General features: G+C 41.1%; 1 protein-coding gene across 2 annotated transcripts in view; it reads right to left on the bottom strand.

Moving 5' to 3' along the window:
* Positions 1-805: 805 nt before the first annotated feature.
* EPHA4 (EPH receptor A4) overlaps positions 806-27,204 on the bottom strand; it is a 133,658-nt gene continuing 107,259 nt past the window's right edge. Inside the window, exons 9-17 of one of the 2 annotated variants that reach the window (XM_037524128.2) lie at positions 17,588-17,646; positions 15,772-15,885; positions 15,348-15,533; positions 10,968-11,029; positions 10,340-10,549; positions 8,324-8,473; positions 4,690-4,883; positions 1,358-1,513; positions 806-1,028 (exon numbers count right to left, since the gene is read on the bottom strand). In XM_037524128.2, coding sequence (XP_037380025.1) covers positions 914-1,028; positions 1,358-1,513; positions 4,690-4,883; positions 8,324-8,473; positions 10,340-10,549; positions 10,968-11,029; positions 15,348-15,533; positions 15,772-15,885; positions 17,588-17,646 — 1,246 coding nt within the window. In that variant the 3' untranslated portion in view covers positions 806-913. Of the gene's footprint in view, positions 1,029-1,328; positions 1,514-4,689; positions 4,884-8,323; positions 8,474-10,339; positions 10,550-10,967; positions 11,030-15,347; positions 15,534-15,771; positions 15,886-17,587; positions 17,647-27,204 lie in introns of both variants that reach the window. The other variant, XM_037524129.2, reaches the window with a different exon arrangement.

The raw sequence follows: 27,204 nt of genomic DNA on the forward strand, positions 1-27,204 counted from the left end.
GAACCAGACTACCTGACAGGTGAGAAAGACTATTCCTGAGCAGTGTATCACGTAATATCAAGTTAAAAAAAAAGTTCTTAATGAAGAAAGACCCATAGTGGATTCTCTTGACTTACCATGTCGATTTGGTTTTGCTTCTTCAAAGGAGGAAAGTATGAAAGTTCCCTATTCAAGATTGTCACAGTCCACTATCCATCAGGTAGTTAGGGTGAGTTTGTAGAGTCTCCAAGTAAGACTTTCTATGGCACAGCCAGGCCCAAAGAAGCAGACCGCGTCTGTCCAGTGAGGGGTTGGTGCTCGGGTTGGGTACTAGTAGTATTAGTGTGGTTTGCTCCACTTTCCTTTCCTTTCCAGCCCCTAATGTCTTCCTGATCCACCAGGCGGCCCTGAAGGAACAACACTGATGAGCTAGGTGGCCCCACCTTGGTCTCCCCCATGGTATGAACCAAGCCTTAAAAGCTACAACGGAGTCCTTCAAAAATGTTCCTGGACACAGTCTTCATTCCAGTGAAAGAAGGTTGATGGTTAGTTTATGCCACAAATCAAAGAGTATGGTTGTAATTCCAAATGGAGAGATGCTCCAAGGACATCTCAGCGAAGCCCAGTGTCCGGCAGCAAGAACGGCATCAACGCCAAGGTGGTGTTCTAGTCCTATAGGTACACGTATTTTACACACGGGTGATGGGTGGAAGTACTTCTGAGAAACAATTTGTTCCAGGTCGAATTCCAATGACACTTGTCATTTCCGTAAGCCCCGCGGGTTCAGCAATCTGTACACCAAGCCACGCTGCAGATTTTTTTTTTCCTTTAATTTCAGAGGGCGAAGACGAAGTAAAAAAAGTGCAGTTCTTCAATTAAAGTGCATGGATGAGGTAAACTAATTTCAAGAGTTTTGAGTTTATTCAGTACTGGCTCAGACAGGAACCATCCTGCCGTGTATCTGCTGCATTTGGGTTCTCATTGCCTGGACATTGCTCAAAATCTTATTCTGGTGTGTGACGGCCGTGATGCCAATTCTTGCCAGGTCACTGCAGGTTGGGAGTGAGAACAGAGGGAGAGAACAGTTATGGGGCTGAGCCTCTCTTTTCTGGGCTTCATGCAGACACACATTTGAATCAGCCACAATTAATACGCACAACAGGCAGGTGTATTAAAATGTTTCATTAAGCAATTTAATGCAACAATGTAGGTGCTTTATAGAGGCTGTGTAAAATTATACTCAATCAAAATGAAAGGCATTCCGTGTTTTTTTTTTATTTTAATGAGTAGGATGATTATGCAGCTCAAAGCAAAAAATAAAAGGAAAATACTATTAAATCTAGATTTACCCTTTCGTGTTACATCGCTGAGTACTTACTCCTGGTTCATGTGCACCACAGCCTCTAGCGTGGTATAACCAGCAGCCGTGAAGTTATCCTTATACCGGTCCATTTTAATGGCCTGGAGCCAATCACCCACTGATACCACGGCAGAGAATTCAGGTGAGCTTGGATCCAGCAAGGCAGTGTTAGGTCTGAAAATGGAATGGGAAAGTGTAGACAGATAAGAACTACTGTTGAGAGAGCAAGACTCAAGTCAGATTGCCTGGGACACACAGGGGGAGCTGTAACAGCAAGAGCAGGCGTTGGCTGAAAACCCATCATTAAATATTATCACATCGTGTTTTTTGCCCCTAATTTCACAAAGCTGCTAAGGCAGATGTCAATCCCCCTATTTGTTCTAATTCCATTGCCCGCATTTGCTTTATGTGGACCTCTCAGGGCACAAATGATCACAGTGGGTCTTTTGAACATCCTAGCCTGGGGTAAAGATTGGGGTGCCCTAGTAGCTGGAACCTGTTCAGACTTTGCAGAAAGAGTCCCATCCCTGCCAGCACTGAATATTGCAGACTTTACTCCGGCAACTATGGAAACCCTAGTGAAGTATGAGTGAGCACGTAATCTGCCAGACTTGATGGAAGCAGAGAAAACAGCAAGAGTTCAAGTCCTGCATGCTTCTAGCCAGGTCTGCAGGCAGGCTCAGTGCATTCAAACAAACTTGGGACAGCAGGGAGTTAATCCCCTCTTTAATCAGCCCATGTCTGACCAGCACGTGTGCCAAGACCGGCAGGAAGAATGGCTACTTTGATCAGTGTTTGGACTGTGGAATGTGCTTCTCATATTCCCTTGCTGGCGCGCCTAAATAATCATTTCAACAAATTCTAAGCACTTCTTATTAACTTATTTATTAGTTTATGCATTTCTTAGGCCAGGTGTTTTATATTAGGTCACCATTAAGCCCAATTCTAATTCAAGGCAGGAATTCTGTCATTCTAGGCATACTGATATATAATAAATCATCTATTTATGGAAAGCATTTATTAAAGAATGATGCTCATTGTCATTATCAATGACGCTCATTGTCATTATCTACTCCAGAAGCAGAAGGTAAACCTTCAGGGCACATTTTTTATCACCTCGGTTGTAACTACTTGTATAGTAGCAACATTGCTAGAAACTGAAGTTATATTTTCCTGAGCAATTTTTCCCCCCTAAAATTTAAAGGATGGGGTTGATCTTAACACTTTGACCCAATTTTCCTCCTGAGACTACGATACTTGAAAATAAACATTTCAATTAGATTTATATCATCACTAGTAAACTTGCAGCCAAAGAAACCTTTTCCAGTAAAAACAAAATACAGTCAATATAATGGCTCAATTAGTATCCCATATAGCAGAATTAATCCAATTCTTTTTTTTTCATTTAGCCTAAATTAGTCTGATTTAATTTCATCCTTTTTATGTTAATATTTTAACCAAAACTTGTTTTATCTAATAATTTTGTGTCTGGATAATAACTAGATTTTGTGACCTCTTTCTATGTCCATTATTTCAACTAATGCAATTTCTGAGTAAAATTCTGCAGAATTTTGTAGCAAGAATAATCAAGATTTAATTATTTACTCATTGTTAACAACAAGTATCACCATCTAGAATTGTAAATATTAGTTGATGGTAGAGATTTACCAGTAATCCTTATTATTAGACAAATACCAATCACTTGCATTTACCTCTATCTGTAAGCCAAAAGCATTAATAGGGTGTCACGTAGCACCTAGGTAGCTGACAAGGTCAAAACGACCTTTGGATGAAAATATCCTCAACTCAATTCCAATTAACTCTAAGGGTCATTCTTCAAGCTTGTTCTGGATGTCTCTGTATTCTTGATGGAACACCATGACATGTCCCTAATTTTGTGCTGAGTTGCATACCATGTTATACTACATCCCATTATCAGTAAGCAGTAATAAGCATCAAAGCTACATAAGCACCAGCAGTGAGAAAAATTCAGAATTGAAAAATGTGTATCCAATAACTCAATTTGTTCTGCAGGTCGGTGCAAAGTACACATTATGCAATAGTAGCTGCTGAGCAGCTTTCTAACAGGGGAAGCACCAAGTACCAAAGAACTGGCCTTGGGGAACTTCAGAGTTGATTTGGAAATGGATATGTAAAAACTGGAGGAGGTTTACCTTGGAATAGAAAGAAGCCAGCTACACCTAGAAAGGGGGCTTTAAGAGTCATCTATTTTCACCCTCTTGGAAAACAGAATAACAATAAAGAGCCCCAAAATGTTAGCTGAATTTTTAAGGTCATATAGCTACCAAGTAGCAGGAGTAAGAAGTGAATTCAGCCTAGTGAGGTTTCAGGAGAGTTAGACCAACAAATTCTCTGTTGAGTGGTGAATGTTAAGGTTCTGCAAATCTCTGCTATGTACTCCAAATTCTTTTTCATATATTGGAACAAGTATATTCCTTCTTCAGTGATCTGTAGGCTAAGTTGCAGGAGAAAGAACGGAATGGTATTGCTCAAGATGGGAAGGGCTTGGATATCATGGGAAAATGTCTTCCTAATTTTAACTCAGAGTCACGATAAAAGAAAAAAGCCTTTGAGCAGCTCTGCTTTCGAGATGAGTAGATCTCATGCAGGTCTGATTCAGCTAGCCTTATTGTACCTGTCTTTTTAAATAATTTCAGAAGGGGCTGGTATCTAGGTATCCTGAAACTTATACCCAGTGTCTATGTAGAAAAGTTCCTATTGAAGTCTAGGGCTTGCCGTATCTCTGTCTTCCTTTTGGACTGATACGTTTCTTCATTTTGCCCTTTCAAACGAAATAACTACCTCTTTTACAAGTGGTTCTGTGCCTTTGGTTTAAAAACCCTTCTCAAACATTCATCTGCACTTGATCAGTTTCCATCTTGGCCCTGTTTCCTTCTACTCTTGAAAGACTTGAAAGAAAAGAGAAACTTTAAGAGCTGAAACCGAATGAATCTCTTAATACAATTAACACTTTATAAGTCACCTTTCCCTTTTAAAAGATAGCCTTTAGTAACCTGAATATCTCACAAAAGTGCATTTCATCCCTTTTCTTAACAATCAAGTCCAGCATCATAAAACATGTTTTTGGCTATTTCTTTCTGTCCCCAACCAGTTTCTTTTCATAGTACTACACGGGACCCAATCTTGGGCTTTTCAAAGTGGCAAATACGACTACCATAAATACTCTGCTAATTGAGAAAGTTGCCACCCAAGTTGTAGAGAGCTATGATGTGGCCTCTGACTAAAAGGCAGGAATTAAAGTGAGCTCCGCTTGCCTGCCATCTCCAATACAGCCTTTCATCCATCACTATTAAGCAAGCATGGCTGACCTGGAGCTCTCGGTCCCCGTTCTCTTCAAGCTGTTGGGGTTGCGGATGAGTTTGTCCAACATGTTGACAATCTGCCCAAATTTAGGCCTGTCACTTCTCTCCTTCTGCCAGCAGTCTAGCATCAGCTGGTGGAGTGCAATGGGGCAGTCCATTGGCGGGGGTAGCCGATAGCCTTCCTCGATGGCTTTAATTACCTATCGAAGAAAACAGAAAGGTATGTGAAGCTGCCAGGCAAGCTGTTGCTAGAGGTTTGCCCCCACAGGCTGCATGTTCCCTGTACGCTAAGCTGCCAGCAGGCTGGAGCATGGGAACTCCTCCAATCCCCGCAGAGACGCCAGAGCTGGACCTGAGTTTCGCTGGCAGCAGGGAAGGGGAGCCAGGTGTTGCTCTGAGGTGTTGTCAGATGGCAGGCTCTGCCAGTCTGAGCCTGCAACTGAAGATGTGTCAATCTTCATGGTGGCGAGAACCCAATTAGGTCAGCAACCTGGTGCTGGTGTGGTCTCAGAGATCACACAGCCGTGATCTTCCATGTTCTGCTATTTAGCATCAGTGAACATTCTTAGTGAAAGAAACCCAATCCTAGTGCTCAAGACCTTCCTTAGGAAGCAGGTAACAGCTGCTTCTGAGCTGGAAGCCACTTGACAGCACTGCAATTCCCCTTTTTCTGACAACTGTGGACATTTTGACCAAGTGTCTTCTTGGTCAGCAGTGGAGCTCACCTCCATACCTCTCAATCCAGTGACACTGCCTGTTTCTGAAATAGCACCTGCTTGGCCTCTCAGGATACCTGGCCATTTATACTTTTGAAGAACAAAATAAATGAATATAGCAACTTTTATTCTTTTGCTTGGTCTTGGTTGGCTGTTAATTAACCCTGCTCAAAGATTTAAATAAACAGACTTAAAACATTATTAGTAAAAAAATTTAGTAAATATTTTAGGTATTTACATTTCAAAGGGGCCACTTATACATCTAAGAGAGAAGTTCCAATGATAGATAACAAATGCTGTATTGTCCAGAAGTTTCCCTGCTTAATAAGACATAAGTAACTCATTTGCTTTTCTTTCTCCTAATTCTAATTTTTAAAACCTATCTTCACAGGTATTACAATACTTTTCTTCTTGGATTTTCTCTAAATCCCTCTTCTTCAAGTGTGAATCCTATAATGTAATATGGGAGGACATACCAAATGTAAAAAGGAGAATGACCTCATCATTTCTTGACATTCAAGTTTTGTTTATGGGTATCTATGAGATTCTGGAGGTGCTTTTGTTTGGGGATTTTTAAAAGTTTCTTCTTTAATATCAGTTCCTTTTCCCTTTCTAAACCAAATGGTAATTGCTGGGAGATAGCCAGTGACTGCAGTAACCTCCAGCCAGGTGGATTCATTTACTGATCAACAGTTGACCTTCAAAAAGCAAATAGGTGAATTGGGTCCAGTTTCCACGTACCAGAATGACTCGTCCTTTTGACCAGCTACTGTCTACTGTCTCTTGATCATCTCATGATCTATTTAATCCTCTGATCATTTTGTTCTCATGTACCTCTGCCACTGTTCTATTGTATTAGTATTATCTAACCCTTCTATAGGACACTTCTCTATGCTCTCTTACTGAGCGTTTTTCTATTTCTTTCTGACAATTTTACTGGGTCAGTTTGATCCCTTCTTTTGTCTTTCCAGGTACATGGTGTTGACTCTAGACTTGCTGAAAAATTTTACATAGAGTTGATGAAAATGCGAGCAAAACTGGGTTGATGCCAGGGTAACACAATTTGTTATCATCCCTCAGGCGGCTTAATACTTTTTCCTTAGTTCCCTACCCAATGCCAGCTTGGAAGGAGCCTTGTGGGCTAACAAAGCATATTTTTTCAGTTTATTGATCAATGTTTGGGGGTGGGGGGGAGGCGAGCATTAAAACAAACAAAAACTTGTTAAGTTTGACATATTTTCAACAGTTACTTTAACTCCATTCACCATATGCCAAATTGATGCTATTCGTGAAATTCTCCAGTTACATTTCTATTGATTCCTGTCCTACAGAGCCCAGCACAGAGACAAACGCTCATGAACTATAGATCAATATTATTTGTGGGGGAGAAATGCCTTCAGATACTTTCTCATAGATAAAGCCAGGCAACTGAAAGTTTAAGACAACAAAAATTATCTTGAGTAATATAGAAACTGTCAAAATTATGTCTGAAAATACTTAAGGCAGGAAAACTGACATCTTTATTCTACTCTTACAACACTTGGCCATGAGTCTTAATTGAAATAAAGAAAAATCTAAGTATGTAAGAATTAAATAAGTAAATGCATGTACTCCTTGCTTATTTACTTTGCTTGTCATTGTCCATCTGAGTGTCTCTAACCTGAAACCAAATGTGGCTGCAAGAAGTTACGTGAAGGTGTCTACACAGTGTAGTTACACCCAACAACAGATCACACCTCTTTCACTTTACAACCTTCTTCCAGGCTGTAATTATCTATCAATTATGTCTTTCCTCCCATTGGCTGTGAACCTTCCTTTATAATTTACAGTTACTGCAATGGCAATACTACCTTTCCTCCTAATCTGGTTAGAGAATTCTTTTTGGTCCACTAGACATGGAGTATACAAGCTTCTCTATGGCTCTCAACATTCTTTTATTAATAAAACAACCAGCATCCTAATTCTTAAAGGTGCCTGGTTCTTCATCATCAAGGCATCAACAAGGTCTCTTCACAACTTCTTGCTGTTTCAAGCCAGATGATCAAATAAGTCTACATCAGAAAAAAAATTTTAAAGAAAATGTTTTCTGAAAAATAATTTTTACTGATAAACTGGAGATCCTGCATTTGTAAACACTATGCTAATATTCTAGTTCACATATTAAATTAAAAAATTAGGACAGCCCAAGTGGCCATTTGATTTTGATCTGAGTTCTAATCCTTCTAAAACTAACTAAAATCTTTCCAAAATTAGCTCATAAGTGTTCTAGGAAGACACTCTGGTCTAGGGTTTTTTCCATCTCACTGGAGATGTTTGTAATTAAATTCTATTACTCTGGAATCTTATTGGTGTCATTATTGAATGCTTTTCTGAAATTGCAGGCATTGTGGATACTCCCTTATGAAGTGGTCCAGATGGTACATTTAAAGGGATGTGCATAATTTACAAAGGGTCATTTAGTGAAGCTTTACTTTAGAGTTCTCAGGGGCAAGCTCTAATTACAGCAATGCCAGCCTTAAAACATTCACTAGTTTTCTTATAGTAAGCCTTTCATGTCAATTTTATCATAAGTGAAATTTGTTTTTTTTTAATTTCATTGCATTTTCTTAAAATTCAAAATTTAGTTTTGTTTCAGTATGAGTTTGAAAGTGCACCAGGTGAAAACACTATTTCAATCACTAATCTATCAGCCTGTGCATCTAACTATCTTCCTATCTCCCTCTCTAAACTATACCATTTAGACCATATAATTTTGGTCCTTGAAATCCAGGACTAGAGGTTTAACTAGATTCTTAGACACATCTGTGCTAAGGAGCTGATGTTTAATGCATCATTTCAAGCTCACTCCTCACTCCATCATACACTAATGTGAAACATCCTGAATCTCAATGTAGAGACATATATTTCAGAACAAAAAGACTTACGTCTTGATTGGACATATCCCAATAGGGTCTCTCTCCATACGACATCACTTCCCACATAACGATTCCATAGCTCCATACATCACTTGCTGATGTGAATTTACGATAGGCAATTGCTTCTGGCGCAGTCCACCGGATGGGAATCTTGCCACCCTAGGAACATTTAAGCCATAAGTTATTCCCTAAGTACAAGAGTGATGTGCCATTTTAGTTTCTGAATGTTATTGCTATTTGCCAAGCAGGACGACAGTCTTCCTGAGACAGCTCTCCAAACAATAATGAGGTTTGTTTATTTTACAATGCAGTCTCCCAGGTTGAGTGTTCTTTTCACATGTTTTCTTTAGTCACAGGGAAGTAAAGAAGTCATCTGCTCAGTCATTTTTTATAAAAAGAAAAAAAATTACCTGTTATCTGAACTCTGCTTAAGGCAGTATTGTAGAAGTAAGGCAACCTTGGGTTTTACAAATATGTACGTTAATACATGTATATCAATGGAGGTGCAGCTGATAGTCATTTGATTGTTTTCTTTCACCCAGAAACACAAAGGCAATACTTAACATTGCTTCAGAAATCATGAACTAAGGAAGTTAAATATGAAAATTTCGATCCAATCCTCTGCCACCTCACCTTGTATGGCATGAGAATCATGCCTGGTAGAGCAAGAATAGACTCAGTAGTCATAGAGGAAGCTAAATAATACCAGATGCTGGATTCAGTATTGACTTTAATGGAGTAAGGGCAGGACTTTAGATATTATTTACTTTTTAAAAACAACACCAGCAAAAATGGGAAAGCAATTGAATGTTACCCAGGAAAAGTCTTAAGCGTCTTCTGTGTTTGTATGTTTGCTTCCCATGCCTTGTTTGAATATGCTTATGTGCAAGGTGTTTTTAATCAAGTTTCAAATTTTCCTTGGGATTCACCTGGGGAAATTTTAATTTAACTTGAATTCAGATCCTTAAGCAGTTCAAGAGGACTATTTAAAAGTTTCTTTGAATTATAAGGACTACTTAACAGGACAACAAATGGATGGAAATGGCAGTGATCACAATTGGTGCAGTTTAAAAGCCCAGTAAATGATTTGTCTGCCTATTACAGGACACTTGGGCTGCCTTCTGCCTTCCTTAAATCTTTGGCTAAGGCTTTATATATGTAAATGTATCATTCCAGAAATCTCCTTTAACTGTCTTCTCTTCAACTAGTAGGGAAAAATAAAGGATCTTTAGCATTCCCAAAGATGCATCCTTTCCTAAATGAATGGACATGGAATTCAAAAGAGGATGTGTAAGAATCAAAACCAGAGTCCAAGAAACTAAACACTATAAGAAGAAGGAAAAAAATAATAATAAAACACAGCCAACAGGAAACTCCAATGCTAAGACTGCCAGAAGCAAATGGTCAAGTCAAGGAGAAAAATGGCTGGTAGCTGCTTCATGTTGATTTTAGCAGTGTCAACTCTAATGGGTAATATCAGTTATGATTCTCTATTAGTATCTTAATTCAGATTGTCCAGTTTAGATAGCATAGCCATTAATGGCATTCTGCTAACTCTTAACTGTGCCCTAATCCCAGCTTATCTGCCAGATATAAAATGAAGCTCGTCACATACCAGAAAACCTGGCATAGCGCAAATGTTTCATAAATCCTTATATACATCCTCAGATTCAGTAGTCAACCAAGGAGCAACATTGTTGCATCTCATTTAAAATAAGGCCTTTAAAAAAAATAATAGAAAGGAACCAAACAGAAAATATAAAACAGGAAGGAAGAGAAAGAACCAAGAACAGCAAGAGAGAAGACAGATTCAGAGTGAAAAAAATTCAGTAAGTCAAGTTTTAGTTTGAGACGTTGGAAAGTGATCACACATCTAGAGCCTGGATAAAATCACTTAGAAATACAGATTACAAATGCTACATAGATGAAGGGTGAGGAAATTGGTAAAATCATAAAAGGCTTAAGCATGAAAATGAGAAGAGAGGAATACTTTCATCAGAGTCAAATCCAGAGAATCTTCCTTACCCTGGTGGTGTAAGCAGCTTCTGGATCGTCTTCAAGCACTCGGGACATGCCGAAATCAGATACTTTGCAGACCAAGTTGCTATTTACCAGAATGTTCCGTGCAGCCAGATCTCGATGCACATAGCTCATATCCGATAAATACTTCATCCCAGACCCAATGCCACGAAGCATGCCCACCAGCTGAATGACGGTGAACCTGCCGTCATTCTTCTGCAGAGAAGGGAACAGGCAGGTCTTATTAGCATCAGGCCAAATTGATTTTCCCTGCACATTCATTACTTGGATCTTTTTCGATATCTGTATCCGGTATGCAATGAAACTCAATATTATTTCCGGGCTTTTCTGACCAAAGTCACTAATTCATTAGTGGTGTGTGTTCTTGGAGCAGGGTGTGCTTCCTGGGATAAATGGACATTATCCAGCAATAATGAATCCATAGCTCCAACAGCCTCTTGCTACAGATCCCACCCTTACTGAATGTGGGTTACTAAGTCACATGCTTCCCTGTTTGTCCTCTTCCTTTCCCCCAATTAAAAAAAGTCCATAATAGGCAGAGTTTAAATTTTCTAAACACCAACAGCCTTGGGTTTAATAGAAAATTTGACTTTAATACAAAGTAGGCACATACCCTGAGGAATGCATCCAAGGAGCCATTCTCCATGTACTCGGTTATGATCATTACTGGTTTACCTAGAGTTTCCAGAAAGAAAAACACAAACCCTTGATGAGCACTGCAGTTAATGAGATAAAAATGGGCTGCGCACAATTTTACTGCCAAGACACCTGTCTTGTGTGATCTAATTTAATTAAAACAAGCCAAGCTTATGCCTCAGCTGTGGGGAGCTAGCGATGAAATATTAAAAGGACGAGTAGGTTTAAATTCCATCTGGAAGGTTAACCCTTTGGGTGGCTTGTTGACAAGGTCTTTAACTAAAGTGGCCTCTCGTACCCAGGGGTACATGAATGGATAATTGCTCTCTCAAGCAAAAGGGAAGGAAGATAAACAGGCAGGCCTGTTTAAAGGCGAAAAAAAAAAAAAAAATCACTAGGCTAATTCATGAATTTTGTCCCTAGAAGAGACACTTGTGTGCTGATTACAGCGTCCGTGGACAGAAAAACTTTGTTACGAAATTTAGAGAAACCCCAGTTTCAGGCCTCAGTACTTGGGCTGGATGCTCCCTGCTCATGTTAAAGCTCAGACAAGAATAATGTCAACTTCATTCCCACTGGTCTTGCTCAGGACCAGGGCTGGATCCCTCCTTCCCTGTTTTCCCATCTATAAATGAACTTATTTTGCTTCTTTAAAGTTCCAACCTCATCAGCAACACAACCACCACAGCGAATTTCCAGAAAGTTATTTCATCTGAGACACTCATTGAAATCCCACACTAGAAACTTCTTACTCTCCTCCTCCTGTTTTCAGCCAAGGCATCAAAAAGATTTTAAGGTATGGGGGAAGGGAAACAACACTTTCATTTCACTTTACTTTTCTTTGTGAGGACCTCAGGAAATAAGACCCACCTTTTAGTTTCTTAATGGCTGGCAATGGACTCAAGATCTGAATTCCTTATTTCCGGGAGGGGCGGGGGTATGACATAAATCCTCAATATTTTACTAAGGGAAGGGCTAAAGTAAAAAGGCCATAAAAGATTCCCTGAGAGGAAAATAAAATGTCTGATAAATCAAAAAATATTCACTTTCTTTGCTGTACTTATGGACCAGACAGAGAAAACGGACTAAGGTATGTCCCTTCTGGAAAGTCCCCATAGTTATTCTAAACAGATTCTTCCCACCCAGGAGACCCTTTCAGAATAGACTGTTTCTGAGCAGATGAGGGTACAAGTCTTTATTTCGGAGGCAAACATTTGGGAAAACAGAAGTCTTTCATTCCCATGAAGCCCAATGTATCAATTTGTTCTTTAATTGCATTTTTGGTACCTTGTCTGAGAACTCTTTCTGAGGCAAAAATTCTGGATTAGGAAATAATACCATGGAGATTTTATTTTCAAGTGATGAGTGAGAGTTGGCAGAAGCAGCAGGAACCACTGTGTAGACCAAAGAATGAGTAAAACAAACCACTTGCAGCTTTGGCTGGAGGGGGTGGTCTCCGAACACCTTTCCATCCTCCATCAATAGAAATAGGAAGCTCTTAGCTCTCCAATTCATTACCCTCTCCATCTGCGACCACAGTCATCCCAGGAACAAATGCATCTAAATGAGTTTTAATTAACCCACCTCAATCAAAAGCTACTTTGTCAACTAATGAGAAAGGGTGACCCTTGGCAGTAGATGAACACCTCCTTGCTTCTCACCAGATCCCCCTGGAGGTGGGGGCAAGAGAGTAAAAGACGCACAAGAGTGGGGCTGGGGGAGAGGACTTATGGTCTCCCTGCCAATCTCAAAAGTTACTCAAGTGGCTGCAGGTAATGCATCCACCCAATTCATTCCACCTCTTCACCCTCACGCTTTCCTAGTTGGAGTGTGGGCACATCCTCACCAATTTTCTACGTTCCTCTTTCTGTTTATTCAAAGTGTCCATTTGTCAGAATCGTTAGAAGCTGTCCAGGAGAAATAAAGATGGATGTCTCCATGAGCAGAAGGGCTGATAAAACGGGCTCAGGCTGGGCTCGCGGGTGGTGGCGGGGGCTTCTTCCCGGGAACAGGCAGGGAGGCAGTGGGGAGGGGCAGGTGGGGGAAGGGAACAGGTTCTCTGGTGGAAATTTTAAATCATTTTAATTCAGTGACAACTGCATTATGCAAATGCATCCAGTCGTTTATAACAGTTACAGCTGTAATAGCTACGGGTTTTAGAGGCACGGTGGGACTTTAATACAAAGATCCCCTGTTTCTTCTCCCTTCTGCTGAGGTGCTATGAAAATCACTGTCTAAGGCAGGAAAAACACCCCAAGCTGAACAGAGCCTCTTTTTGAGAAAATGGACCTGCAGAAGTATTTAAAGGGAATGTTATCTTTTAATTAAAGAAGGGAAGGGATCTGGGCAGCCCTGAGGCCACAGGCAACAGAAAAATATCCTGTCTGTACAACTAATCTTAAAAAGCAAATGAAGCTATTCTATGCTAATTATAGCCTTCACCTTAGATGGAAAATTACATATCCTAACCACCAAGCTTTCTTATTTGAAGGATTCTGAAGATGGGGGAAGATGCATTTCTTAAGACATCATAATACCAGTTAACACTTAAGAGGTTTTATTTTTTCTAATTTGCCAAGCTTTGTACTAAACACACTCAATATTTCATCTAAATAACTCTGTAAGGCAAGTTTTATTTTAGCTCTATTTTTCAGATGAGGAAACCAAAAGACTGAGCAACCAGTCAAGGGCACGTCCTAGTGACAGGGGGGCTGTAAGGTGGCACGCCACAGGTTCTCTAAGTGTGGGCCCCAGAACTGCAGCTCAGTAACCTGTTTGGAAAAGGAAACCCCTGGGGCCTATCCACCTGCCAAATCAAACCCTTGATGACTTTGTCCAGAGCACTGTTCTAACAAGTTTTCCAAAATTCTGATGTATGTTTGAGGATCACTGAATCTGTGAGCACAATAGGCATTGAACAGCATGGGTTTGCACTCTGTGATTTTTTTTTTCAATAACAGCTGGGCCTCCATTTCCACAGGTTCCACATCCTTGGATGTCAGCTGGCAGAAATGGGGAATGTGAAGCTCACAGACATGGAGGCTGGACTCTAAAAGACTTGAGCATCCACAGAGCTTGGTGGGGGTGGGGGATCCAGGATCCTGAACCAATAGCTAGTGGATCCCAAAGATGACTGACATAGTTTTGGGTGGAGTCAAAAGTTATGCACAGATTTGCAACCAGGGATGGGTGCACTCACCCTTAGGATTAGTTTTTAGTAAACTTCACATTTTCTCTTCTTAAAGATTCTGCATAGCAGATCCTTGATTAATGCTGCTTTAGTCAATATACTTTTATTATAACCAACATTGATATGAAAGAAAAATCCCAGCCTACCTTGTACAACATATTACTCAAGGACTTGCTTTTATTAAGAGTTGCTCAGCTTAAAGATAGCAGTCTCAAAGAAACTATGGAGGATATCAAGGGATGACTTGCAGGGGCCTTAGTGACCTGCTCCCTGCACTCTGCCAGCCTCATGTCCAATGTCTAATCTTGAACTATCTGCTGCATCCTTCACCCCCTGGAGCAGATGCTCTAGTTCTTGACCGAGGATGCTTATTACAGGCACCTTCAGTCCAATAAGAGGCACTGTGGCCATGCTGAAGACAGAGCCTCAGGCCAGGTTCACAGGCTCTTTGACCTGCAGCACTGCAGTAGGTACTATAGCTTCTGGAACAGAGCCCCTTCAACAGCATCCACTTCAGCTGTACTGTCCATGCAACACTTTATAAGCTGATCTTAGCCTTACAGATGCATTCAGGGTTTGCTTCACAAAATGCATCTGTTGAGCTGTGTCATATTTTAACTGAAACGCGGTTCGCAGGCTCAGCGAGTGCTAATGGACTAAAAACGGAAGGTTCACTAGGTGTTACCATAAATAGATGCTGAACTGCAACAGTCATAAATCAGGCAGAGCAGACAAGCATATCACCTGATATAATAAAGATCCCCAAGATTTTCTCCCTGAGTCTGGAAGTGAGACTTCAAACAAGATGTGGTGAGGTTTAGTTGTATACGAAAAGTACTTAAAATTTATTTTGCTTACCATCTGCTTGAGCCTACCCTGTGACAATCCGTTTGGTCTAACAAAGATTTGAAAGATGGTGAGGCAAACCCCAAATCTGCAATATTAATTTCCCTAAAATCTCACACAAGCTGTCTTGGAAATCAGGTATCACCCTAAACCATAGACCCATTTAGAGCTGACTACAAGATTAATGACTTGTCCTATACTGATTTTCTCCTATTAGCAATCAGTGGGTCTGCTCCATCTGTCATTTCCCTGGAAAGAAAATGTGTGTTCAATTTGCCAGTAACTTCTTACTTGGCTTTGCAAAGAGAGGGACCCACGTACATTTGGTGACGACGCCTTCCAAGTGAATTATGTTCGGATGGTCGAACTGCCCCATGATGCTGGCCTCGCTCAGGAAGTCCCTCCTCTGTTTGTCGGTATAGCCAGCTTTCAGAGTCTTGATGGCCACACAGATCTCTCTCTTGCCAGGTACTTTGAGACGTCCACTACACACTTCCCCAAATTCACCTTTTGGAGAGAAAAAGGATCTACTATGGACCAGAAACATTCAAGATCAAAAAGTAAAAGCTAACCCTTGGGAGCTTCTACTGTGCTATGCATGGCACTAGCATTTTAGATAGTTCAAAGAAATTTCACGCAATAGCTATGTACATACATGCAATACAATCCTATGCACGTAAATAATCCACATCTACAGACTGAAAATCCACGATTAAGCTTATTAGATAGACACTCAGACACCTACCGACTCCTATGACTTTTTCAATCTTAATGCAGGAGGCGTCGATTTCTTTGGCAAATTCTCGAACTGCTTGGTTGGGGTCTTCATATGTAAAAGGATCCACATAAGTTCTGACACCTAAGTAATAGACAGAAAGGGGTTGGCTGGCTGAACACTTCTCAGGAAACATGAATAAGCTTAAGTTGTCTGGAACTAAACCTACTCAACCTAGGAAAAGTTCTCTTAGCATAAGAAAAATATTTAGCATTGACATACGAAAATGGTTAAATGCTTGTTCTGCTTTTCATTAGTGGGTAAACAAAGAATTGTTAGCTACTTAAGAGGCTTCGGCTTGACTGACTTCCTAAAATGTCTTTCACACTGTAGGAATGAAATTTTAAAAACAACCCTTCCCATGGAGGAAAGGTGAATCTCTATTAGGAAATTTGAAATGTGTTAGCTGAATATCATCCTAATCAGTTGCTCACGTCCTAGCCACCATCTCCAGCTAACCACCCTTAGGGAAGACAACAGGAAATTTCATTTTCAGTTGGCTATTTGTCTGTGGTGTTGCCTTTTGCCCAATATCTAAACCAATTAAGTATGTGACGAAAAATCAGGCAACTGATTTTTAAATCAGCTAATCATTTAAGTATATATGGTGTGGATCTCCACTTTCATTCAATTTCGAAAAGATACCTAGAATTGTATATAAGTACCTATGCTTGTATATATTGTATGTAAGTATATGCTGTAAGTAAAGATTTGGAAGCTCCCCCTGGAAACCTCAGCTAGGGAAAATGCTGTAGCTTCATAGCGAATGGTTCAAAAATCAAAGACATATAGTTCAATCATCTACCAGTTCCTTGCAAACTAAACTTAGAATGCGAGATCTGAGGCAGCCTAGACATGTCCTGGACAAGATGCATTAGTAATTACCAGGTACTTTCTACAGCCTCTCTTCTTGAGCTGCTGGGACTTTGGGGCACTGATAGGGTAGGACACTAGCTGGTCCAATTCTTTTGATACTTTATGTGCATCGGTCTTGTCCTCATCTTAAAAAAATACATTATACTTGCTTTTAAAAATATGTACTGCAGGCACGTTAAAAAGCACGGTTTTAGAAATGAGATGAACAAGTGGGAAGTGGTCAGATGCTCATAACCTTCATCATTTTATATGTTGTAGCCAAGAAAATGTTTCTCTAGATTTCCTTCTTACCCTAGTTTCCCTCTTCTTTTGACCTCCCTGAGCTTACAGGGCAGTGACTAACCACTTGTTATTAAATTGAAATTAGTTAAAACTAAATAAAAGTTAAAATTCACCGCTTTGTTCATACTACAACACTTCTAAGGTTCAATTAACATTTCAGGCTGTGAGCTAGCACACTGGATGGGAACTATCGGACACCGCCATAATCTCAAACAGTTCTAGCAAACGATGGGAAGAAGCATCATCAGCCACTGTCCACAGAATAGTCTTTTATCTTGTTGAAGTTAGTGTATCTAATTCTTTTCTTCAAAAAAGAATTATAAGAAAAATTCACCTGTTAAAACATGCCACCAAACTACAAAAAATGAGCCAGTGAAACCAATATCATTTCAGGGTAGAAGGCATACTAAGGGAAAAGGAAGAATCTGAAGGAAATGTCTCTCTAGCCTTACTTTAAACAATCCCAAACCGATTTTATATTGACACCCATGAAATGCATTTTTGGGACAATTTCATTAAAAGAAATATGCAGTATTTATTAATAGCCGCATGACAGTTAGACATTTCTAAACTGAAAACACAAGACACACTCTAAAAATAAAATTATGTTTAAATCCATTCTTTGTACCTTGGTTCAGATGTTTCTCTTCATCTGCTTCTTGTTTTGCTTTACTGTATTTACTCCGTCTATTAAAACAATTTTTAAAAGGAAAATTATTTTCAGAAGCTTTACAAGCCATAAGACAAGTTCTTTGCTATGCTGATATAAGTCAGGCAGCTATGCTGTGCCCAATTCACAGACGAGAAAACGGAGGTTGATAAAATAAGGTGAATGACTTGTTGCCTTTACTTGTTGCACAGTAATCAGAGTCTCTTCTCTTAACTAAGATATTAAACTGGATTGAAAAGACAAACATTTTATAATTGTTGTATTTTCAAATCCTTAAAAGAAATACATCTAAGATTATTGGCTAGTTTTCCCATTTATATTCTGCATTAAAATGCTTCCAAAGGTGAATTCTGGATGAATCAAAAGGCAATAATGTTCAGGCTGCAGTAGCTAATAATCAGTCTTGTTGCTAAGCCACAATAAACACTCCTACAAAAAAAAGTCATTATCATATTACATGATATTCTTTTTTTTTTTTTTTTAATTTTCTAGAGGCATGTCTTATTTATCTATTTGTTTGTTTGTTTGTTTGGTTTATACAAGCACTGGGTACAGTCAGAAGCCGGGAGGGCGAGAGAATTCACCAGAGCCAGAGCAGGGAGCAGAACAGGCAGAAGGACCGAAGTACACTGCTGAGGGGAGCATCTGCGCGCCATGTGGGACAGCAGCTGGGGATCGAACCGGCCGCAGAGGCCGCAGGCAGCTTCGCAACCCAGTGCTCAACCGCTGCGCCACCTGGGAGGCCCTACATGATAATCTTAAAACAACAGCTTGGTAGTTATTGGTTTCAGCTGCTGCATACAAATTCCTAAATTATTAATGAAAATTTAAAAAGTAAATATTTGTTTTGTACTGGATTACATTATTACATAGGACTTGGTAGAAAATTTGCAAGTGTGAAAATGAGAAGTTTCCATTTGTAGACTAATTCTCTTTGCAAAAAATGGTGGATGGTCAGTTAGCATTCTGCTCTGAGATCCTAGTGGACTGGGCTCTGACTTCGTTATGAAAGCCTTTGGGAATCCGAAATCCTGATACACTGAATGCACATACATGTGCATGCACACAGAGTACACATAGCGATTGACCATTGAAAAGCTGCTGGGGTTATGGGCGCAAACCCCCACACAGCTGAAAACTGAAGTGTCACTAGTCTCTATCCATGAGTTTATATCTGCTGATTCTGCATCCACAGATGTAATCACTGACATCAATAGTTGGCTGAACTTGTGAACGTAGGACCCGCAGAGAGAAAAAAAGCTGTATATATGTGGTATAAGTGGACCAACTCAGTTCAAACCTGTGTTGTTCAAGGATCAACTCTCTCTCTCTCTCTCTCTCTCTCTCTCTCTCTCTCTCATACACACACACTCACACACACACACACACACACACACACACACAAATGAAACAGGAAAACCAAGCACAGTTCTCTAAAGTTTGGGATTGAAACCAAATTATATGTCCAATTATGTTTCTGTGGGAAATGTACAATTTACATTGGCTTATACTCATTTTGTCTTTTCTTAGCATCTTAAAGATGAGCTACGTCAAGACTCCTACACATGAGGAAACTGAAGCTCTGAGGCGAGGGAAGACTCCCTGAGGACCACAGTGTGACCATGCAGTGGGTCCCATCGAAGAGCAGGATGACCATGGAAAAGAGGGGACAGCCGAGCACTCAAAGGAACCATGTGGTGAGATGGTCCAGTCACAGTCACATGCTCCTGGCTTCTCCCCCACATTCCTCTCCTAACTGTCAGCAGTGCAGGAACCAGCTCAGCAATCCAATCCTAGAGCCTACAGATGTTCCTCCGTGTGTATAATTCCCTTGCAAATAATAATACACTGCACTTTTACACTGCAGTTAACTTTTCAAAATGCTCTCATCACATATATTATCTCCTCCCTTCACTGTTTGCAAAGCAGGAACCAACTTTGTAAACACAGCCCTGGTTAGTACTGTTAAAGGCAAAGTGCATGAAATTCAGTCCCAAATAATAGCTTGCATTTTACTTCGCATTTTACTTTTCATTTAACTTTTCAAAGGGCCTTCATGTCTATTAATTTAATTGCATCTTTACAACAGCCTGTGAAAGCAATCACACAGACACACACTAAGTTCCATTGTTCAGAGGAGGAAACAGAGGCAGGGGCAAAGAGATCACCAGGACCCTCTGAGCCAGTCCAGGGATGTGTCTGCCTGGACCCGGCTTACTCTCTCGCATGCCTCTCATAGAGGGGATGTAGCTACATGATGATCTCTGGTATGAGTGAATTATAAGTAATATTAGATTTTATATCAATCAGTTCACTGCAGGTGGAGCCTACTACTTCTAAAACCATTGCTTCAAAGAAACGAACCCGGTTTAAACACCCAGAAACAACATGTTTCTACAAAAGATGTAATTCCTTCCCATCCTCTTTTCCCTCCTTTTAAATGAAAGGGGGTAGATCCAGAATGACTAAAACAACATTTTATGTCAGGGAAACACATGGCCAGGTCCCAAGGGTGTTATAGGTCCTGCTAGCCTGGGAGATTATATCTTATCAGAGGTCCTAAAAGCATTATCTAAAATTACTAGTATATCTTTTAAGCCACTTTAGATGTCCAATGCTGATGTGAATTTCCTTCCTCTAAGAAAGAAACAAATGTAGAGTCTGCAGAGTCGGAGAGCTTTGGTTTCAACTTTAAATTGTCAGCGAGTGAGTCAAAGCCTGTAGTATAGACCAAGAGAAACTCAGGTCTCCGGGTGCGGGGAGAGAGGGCTTCTGCTTTGCGTCAAGCACCTTGGGTGCAGGCCTCCTTCATTCCTGGCTGGCCTGCCCAGCCCACCCTCAGACTAAGCTTAGCAGGAGGAGTGAAATGAGCACCATGTATTTCTAAAGAAATGTCTTTCCTTGGAGTCTTATTTTGGAGGAGAGGGCCCTATCCGAGACCAAGGATGCTGAAAAAGAAACAGCTCTCAACTGCAACTGTTCAAAGGCTAATTGCAGCCTGGTAGGTTTTAAATAACACCTTGAGGGCTAAAATGCCTGAGTCCTGCTCAGCCTTTGTCACCTGATGACCCAGTCTCCTTGCCTAGGGTAGGACAAGGTCCATGTTACTGTCCCAGGAAAGAAAGCCCAGCCAGCCTGGAGGGTGCCACACAGCCTAAGGCGTTCTCACTCTTGATTGGTAGCCCTGGCACATCACAGAGTGACAGAAGGAAACCTTAGTGGGGGATTTGCTAATTACTGAGAGGTGGGCCAGCTGATAAAGGAAGCAGGGAGGGGCTTGTCAGCAAATGTTCCAGAAGGACACAGGGAACCTTTCAAGGGCAGGAGGGATGGAATAGGGGCCCCTCTTCCCGGGATCTTTTGCAGCAGTGGGAGCCAGCCCTCCCCTCTGTCAAAGGGAGGCCAGGCAGGGGATTAACCCAAATTACTGCACAGCAGCAGGAGCCCCCAACCTGCCCTTCCGACCTTGGCGTTCTTCCTGGCATGACTTGACCACCCAATAAACAAACAATCCACGCAGGGGGAGCTTGGCAGGGCCCGGTGCAACCTTCCTTTTATTAAAATACTAACTTCCCTGATCAGTGGATAGATTTGATTGATGTGGCTCACTGCTCCAAAACTAATTAGTAAAAGATAAGTAATATATTCAGCTGAAGTGCAGAGTCCAGGAGGTAAAGTGAGATAATAACCAGCACGACTTTAGCAGGATCCATTCCAGTACCCACAGCACCGCCCGTAAAGATTCATAGACATCATCTTTCTTTCTCCCCTAGCTTAAGCTGTCATTGTTCTCGCACCAAATGATGTCTAAATGTTCTCCACGCGCAACATTTTGCAATGGTTGGAATTGAACCATACGATTGCATGAAAGTTGTTTAGAAATGTTCCCTCTGTACCATCTGCCCCCTAATTGTATGAATTTACATGACTTCATCAGAGCCAATTTAGGCTACCATTTAAGTGTATTCATTCTTATGGGATCATAATATTCCAATTAGGACACCAGGGAAGACAGCATAGACCGTGTGGTAACTGTTTTAACATTATAAAAAGAGTCAGCACCAAAGTGGAAAATCTTAACCTTCACAAGGAGGCACAACCAACTTGAAAAAGTCTGACTTTATATTGTGCATTAGACTTGCACCTTCATTCACAGATTACCACATCACCAGGACGGCACTGCTGGTGATGCCATTTGGGGTCGTTTCTCAAACTGTCGACATTCGTTTTTGACATTGGTCAGTTTTTACTGTTCAGGAGTCATGTACCTTCTCCATGCCATTGGAAGTCAGGAGAACTCCAGGTCGCCTGCCTGATCTGGTGACTGACTCTGTGTGTGAACTGCTTTCGCTGATCATTTCACCTTCTCTCCATGTCTCCAGTCCCTAATATGTAGGATGGCACATCGGTACGTTTCCTAATCCTGAGCTATCTGCATCGCTCCTTCACAAATTTTGACACAGTCACCTCATTTTCTCCCCTAAAGTCAAGTCACTGTTTTTCTTTAATTCAGGTGAAAGGGGTGCTTTACCACCCTTACACAAATGGAAACCCAGTACCGCCAGCAGCTGCCAGCAATTGGTGTAAAAGCTGCTCCCGCGTCGTTGTCAGGTAATACCTGTCTCTGAACCTCAAACTGTTCATCAGAAAAGAGAGGCTCTTTGTATTCTAGTTCTTTCTGAGAAGTGTTTATCACACTAAAAGGATAAAAAAAAAATTGGGGGAAGACACATTAACTTAAAGCAACGTGAATGAAAACTATGGAGATAACCTGATGAAATCAATAAAGGGGGGGCACAAGAGAAATTAACAGTCCCAATCACTAGTTTGAAGGTTATGACCTCACATTGCATTGTATGATGTCATCGCTGACAGTCTTCTCCAAATTGACATTACAAAGCAATAAAGTGGCCACCTATTGGAGATCACACGCACCCAGAGGAAAAGGAGAATTAGAGGTGCGAGACTGAGACCACGTGAGCAAGTGCTTTGGGGTAAGATCTCCAGGGACAGCTTCACCCAGGTACCTTAAACAGCTCGGGTATTGAGTATAGGTATGTGCTCTGAAAGCTCACATAATTCTGAAATTACATGCCAGTGGCAAGGAAGACACTGATCAAAGATGCCTATAAAAAGGCAAATTAATTGGCTTAACATTATGTGGGTGGCTAAAACTTTTAGACTTATTTTTTTAAGATTTATTTATTTATTTATACAAGAACCAGGGTACAGGCCAGATGCACGGGAGGGTGCGATGATTCACCAGAGACAGAGTGGGGAACAGAACAGGCAAATTAACTGAAATACACCACACTGAGGGGAGCAGCGGGCGAGACAGGAGAGGTCTGCCGCAGCATGTGGAACCCTCGTCCGCCAGCAGGATCGAACCGGCGCTGCAGAGGCTGTGGACAGCCTCACAGCACTGCGCTCAACTGCCTGAGCCACCAGGGGAGGCCCAAAACTTTTAGACTTTTAAAAATATATCCCAAGTCTCCCATGCAAGTATTAACCCAGCCTGACCCTGCTTAGCTTCCGAGATCAGATGAGATCAGGCGTGTTAAAAATACATCCAAGTCAGGCCTCCCCTGGTGGCACAGGCGGTTGAGCTCTGCGCTATGAAGCTGTCCGCAGCTTCTGCAGCGCTGATTCGATCCTGCCAGCCTGCGAGGGTCCCACATGGTGCGGCAGACCTCTCCTGTCTCACCCGCTGCTCCCCTCAGCAGTGTATTTCAGTTAATTTGCCTGTTCTGCTCCCCACTCTGTCTCTGGTGAATCCTCTCACCATCCCGTGCATCTGGCCTGTACCCCGTTTCTTTTGTGAATGAATAAATAAATCTAAAATAAAAAAAAAATACATCCAAGTCAATGTTCTTTGTATAAGGTATCCTTTTCCGTAGATATAGTTTACAAATTTTAGTAGCCTGCATCTTTCCTTGAGACTGATACATATTTACACATTCAAATTGGCCAAAAGAAAAGAGTGTGTCTGCTCACTGAAAAAAAAAAAAAAAAAAAAAAAAAAAATTCCAGCTTGCCTAAAGCTTAGGCTCCCCAGTATAAAGTGAATATAATGAAATCAATGAAACAATAGCTATAAAAAAATTCCAGCAAGATACCAGCTGTGAGCCTGAGGCCATTTCCTCCTCCTTAAAAGACAAATTAGCATCCAACAGACTTTGTCTTTAAGGTAATCAGAAATACTGAAACTTTGCTCGTGGTGTGGGTCCCTGTCCATCTACTTCTTTAAAAATCCTCCCTTGCAGCTGGATTCACTGGAAGGGGAAGGGAATCATCACCCAATAAAGGGTCCTATACCCCACTTCTTACATGCATATATAAATAAAATAAATCTTTAAAAGGAAATTAAAAGAAATAAAATTCTCCCATGCCAGTTGGATTCAGCAGAAGGGAATCATCGCCCAATAAAGGGTCCGTTTCTAGGATCCATTCTGCCATCTGTGCTCAGTGGCACCGAGAGAAGAGCCCCGTTTTCCAGGTCATAATGTTTTATCTGTTGCTTTCTTGGTCTGCTGGCCAGTATGGCAAGATTATTTGGGGTAGAGGGGTACGATTTGCCACCTTTCATTTGTACTCTTGCTGAACCAGACTTTTGTCCTTCCTACCTGTCGCCTCTCTTCACCTGCTCTTGTCCCACTGAAACATGCGCAGTCCAACATGACAGCACACAGGCTGCACACAGAGAAGAATCAGCTGAGTGTGCATCGGCCGCTGCAGAGCCCGCCAGCTACCTGGCTCAGGCAGCCTTTCCCATGACAGCTTTATGGCCGACACTAAGGAAGAATCAATAGAAGGGCAAGGGGTTGACATTTCATTTTCTAAAAAGTGATCCATTGAGGACCAATCACCAAGCCGTGTTTATCAGCCTTGGGAAGTGACATTTTTTTTTAATGGGGGAGAAAGGACAGGAATCATCGCTGGGTAACTTGACAGGCTCAATTCTCTAAGGTGGGGACTCATAATTGGAAATCCGATGCATCCTGCTATCAATCCTGCCTTAAATAATAAAGTGATCAATAAAAGCAGAAAGGAAATTAAGTCATCTAGCTTGTGATGCTATTTTCTATAGCTACGGCTTTTAATAAACTTGTCTTCGTGCATTACATTTTCATGTGCTTTCCTTCCTTTTCTTCAAAGCAGAACATCCAAAAGAAATTTATGATATGGCGGCTTACTTCTAATTACTCCAGTCTGACTACTGTATTTAAGGTGACTTAAAAATCAAGAAAGAAAGTGAGTCAGAAGAAAGCTGGACTGGAAGCAGAGAGTGTTGCCCAAGAGAAAGGGAGCCCCAGGACAAACCACCTTTATGAACAAGGATTCTTAGTGTGGCTTCAGCACCCACTATGTGAGCCTGGGCTGGAGGCAACTGAGTTTTTGAGATGAAGGTAATTAATATTTCCCTTTCATTGCAGACTTTTAAAAATCTGTATTTTTCAATAAAGAAAGGTATCTCTCAACACTAAAATTTCCAAATGCAGAAATCCGTGATAATGAAAACAAAAGCCTATGTATTTTTTTTAGCAGATCCTCAAATAAGGTTTTGTTCAACACTGCTGAACATTATAATGAAAATATCAGTGAGCAGGAAAAAAAAAAAACAATTGTTGAAGGAAACCATGTCATTGAGGGCCTTGATTTCATTACACACCATTTCATTTAAAGGAAGCTTCAAAATCTAAATAAAATAAGTTTACCAATGTGCTTTCCTTCCTTTTATTGGTAAACCAATAAATGGTTTACCAATTATATAACCCAGTAAATTCTTTTTTTTTTTTACTTAAACAATTCACAGTTTCAAGAAACTATCGCCATTTAATGAGGACTTCCTATAATTTCTATCTACTCCCTCATCCTATTCCCTGCTCTGCACTACCAGATGGCCACACATTAATGCATAAAGCACCACATGTATTTATGCGCCTGGGAAATATAACACACAAAGTCAAATTGTTATGGACAAGAAAGAGGTCTGTTTTGATTTGAGTTCCAAAATCAAATGTCAGAACAGGAAAGAACACTGGGAATTCAGATTCTATTCAGGACAACGTGAAGTTTCCAAAGGCTGAGATATACTTATCCTTTGGGGTGCAGCAGGCATCGGTATGTCCCTATATGTGCATATTACAGCAACAGGGATGACTTTGGGGTAGATTGAACTCCATCAAGATAGAACTCACTGCTCCAATCAAACACACCTATTTATCAACTTTACACCAAAAACAATGAAGACAATGACAAAGGTGGATGTCCACATACAATGAGGGGGTTCTAGACCGTGTTAAGGCAATCATACCATAGCTGACATTGATACACCAGGACATTTTGGAGAAAGAATGGAGGCATGATATTAATACATGTGACAACTGGGACCATGCAGGTAAATTAAGTCATCTGCCTAATTATAACACAAACTGAAGGGAGAGCAGGGTGACTTGTTCACTCAGTGGTCCGAGCCAGAGGCACTCTGTGATAGCTCTGAAATCTCCACCAGGAGAGACAGGCAGACAGAATGCAGCAGACTGTGGTCTACAGGCAAGTGGCTCTGGAGGTCCAGGCCGAGACCCACTTCTACGGCAAAGTCACCAGCCCCATAAGTACCACTCTTCCCCGAGCACCACTTTCTCTTCCATAACATCAAGAAGTCTACATTTAAGAGCATCATTTTGACATCCTCAGGTTCTGCTTTTTTACCCAAAAGTCCCACCTTGTGAAGTGGCTAGTGGTAGAGGAGAGGGAGGTCAGAGGAGCAGATCCCCATGTATGAGAAAGGAGGACCTGGACATGGTCACACAGGAAGGCGGGCACCCAGTGCTGCCTGCTGCCCACTGGGCATCCAGCTTCCCATCCCTCATCTTCCGGTGTCTCCCTACAGGGTTAATTAAGTATATAGAGGAAACAAGCAAACAAAAATACTTGGCTCTTAGAACTTTGCAGCCAAGCCATTTTTAGTTCTTGCTCTCTTCTAGATGGTTCTTCACACATCAAGTTCAACTGTAAACTCTCAGAATGCACAATCTGCTGTTTTAGAGTCATCTCCATGAGCTCCAAGCTCACAGTGTTCTTATCGGGTAGCCCCTAGAAATGCTGGCGCCATTCCTGAGGCACCGACATCCCTTTAGTATTAACCAGTGTCATACGGAAGCACCTACTGTGTGCAGGCTTATCGATTTGCCTATCAAAATTCTCCTAACATACCTTATGATTCATATTTTGTAAGAGACAAAAACTCAAGGAGCTTCAGTCAGAGAGTTGACAAAGGGCAGCACTTGAATTTGGGCCTGGTTTTTGTGGGTTTTTTTTTTTTGCCTTTGGCAATAAGTTGAAGCTACACATAAATGTAACACCTTAAGGCTTAAAGAATCTAGAAGTCTCCCATTAACTGGCTTTTCAGCTTGGTTTCCTGGATTAGCTGGGTGTTTCCAGGTCTCTCAGCTAGGAGGGCTGCCACCAGGTTACAGCCTGCAGCCCCAGGAGGCCTGTGAGGAGATCAAAGCAGAAAGGGGTCGGGCAATGCAAATGTGTTTATGATGCTAATCAAAAGCCTTGCTTTGTGT

The sequence above is a fragment of the Talpa occidentalis genome, unplaced genomic scaffold (assembly GCF_014898055.3).
Source record: "Talpa occidentalis isolate TD23 unplaced genomic scaffold, MPIMG_talOcc4v2.1 talOcc4.3, whole genome shotgun sequence".
Classification (NCBI taxonomy): domain Eukaryota; kingdom Metazoa; phylum Chordata; class Mammalia; order Eulipotyphla; family Talpidae; genus Talpa; species Talpa occidentalis.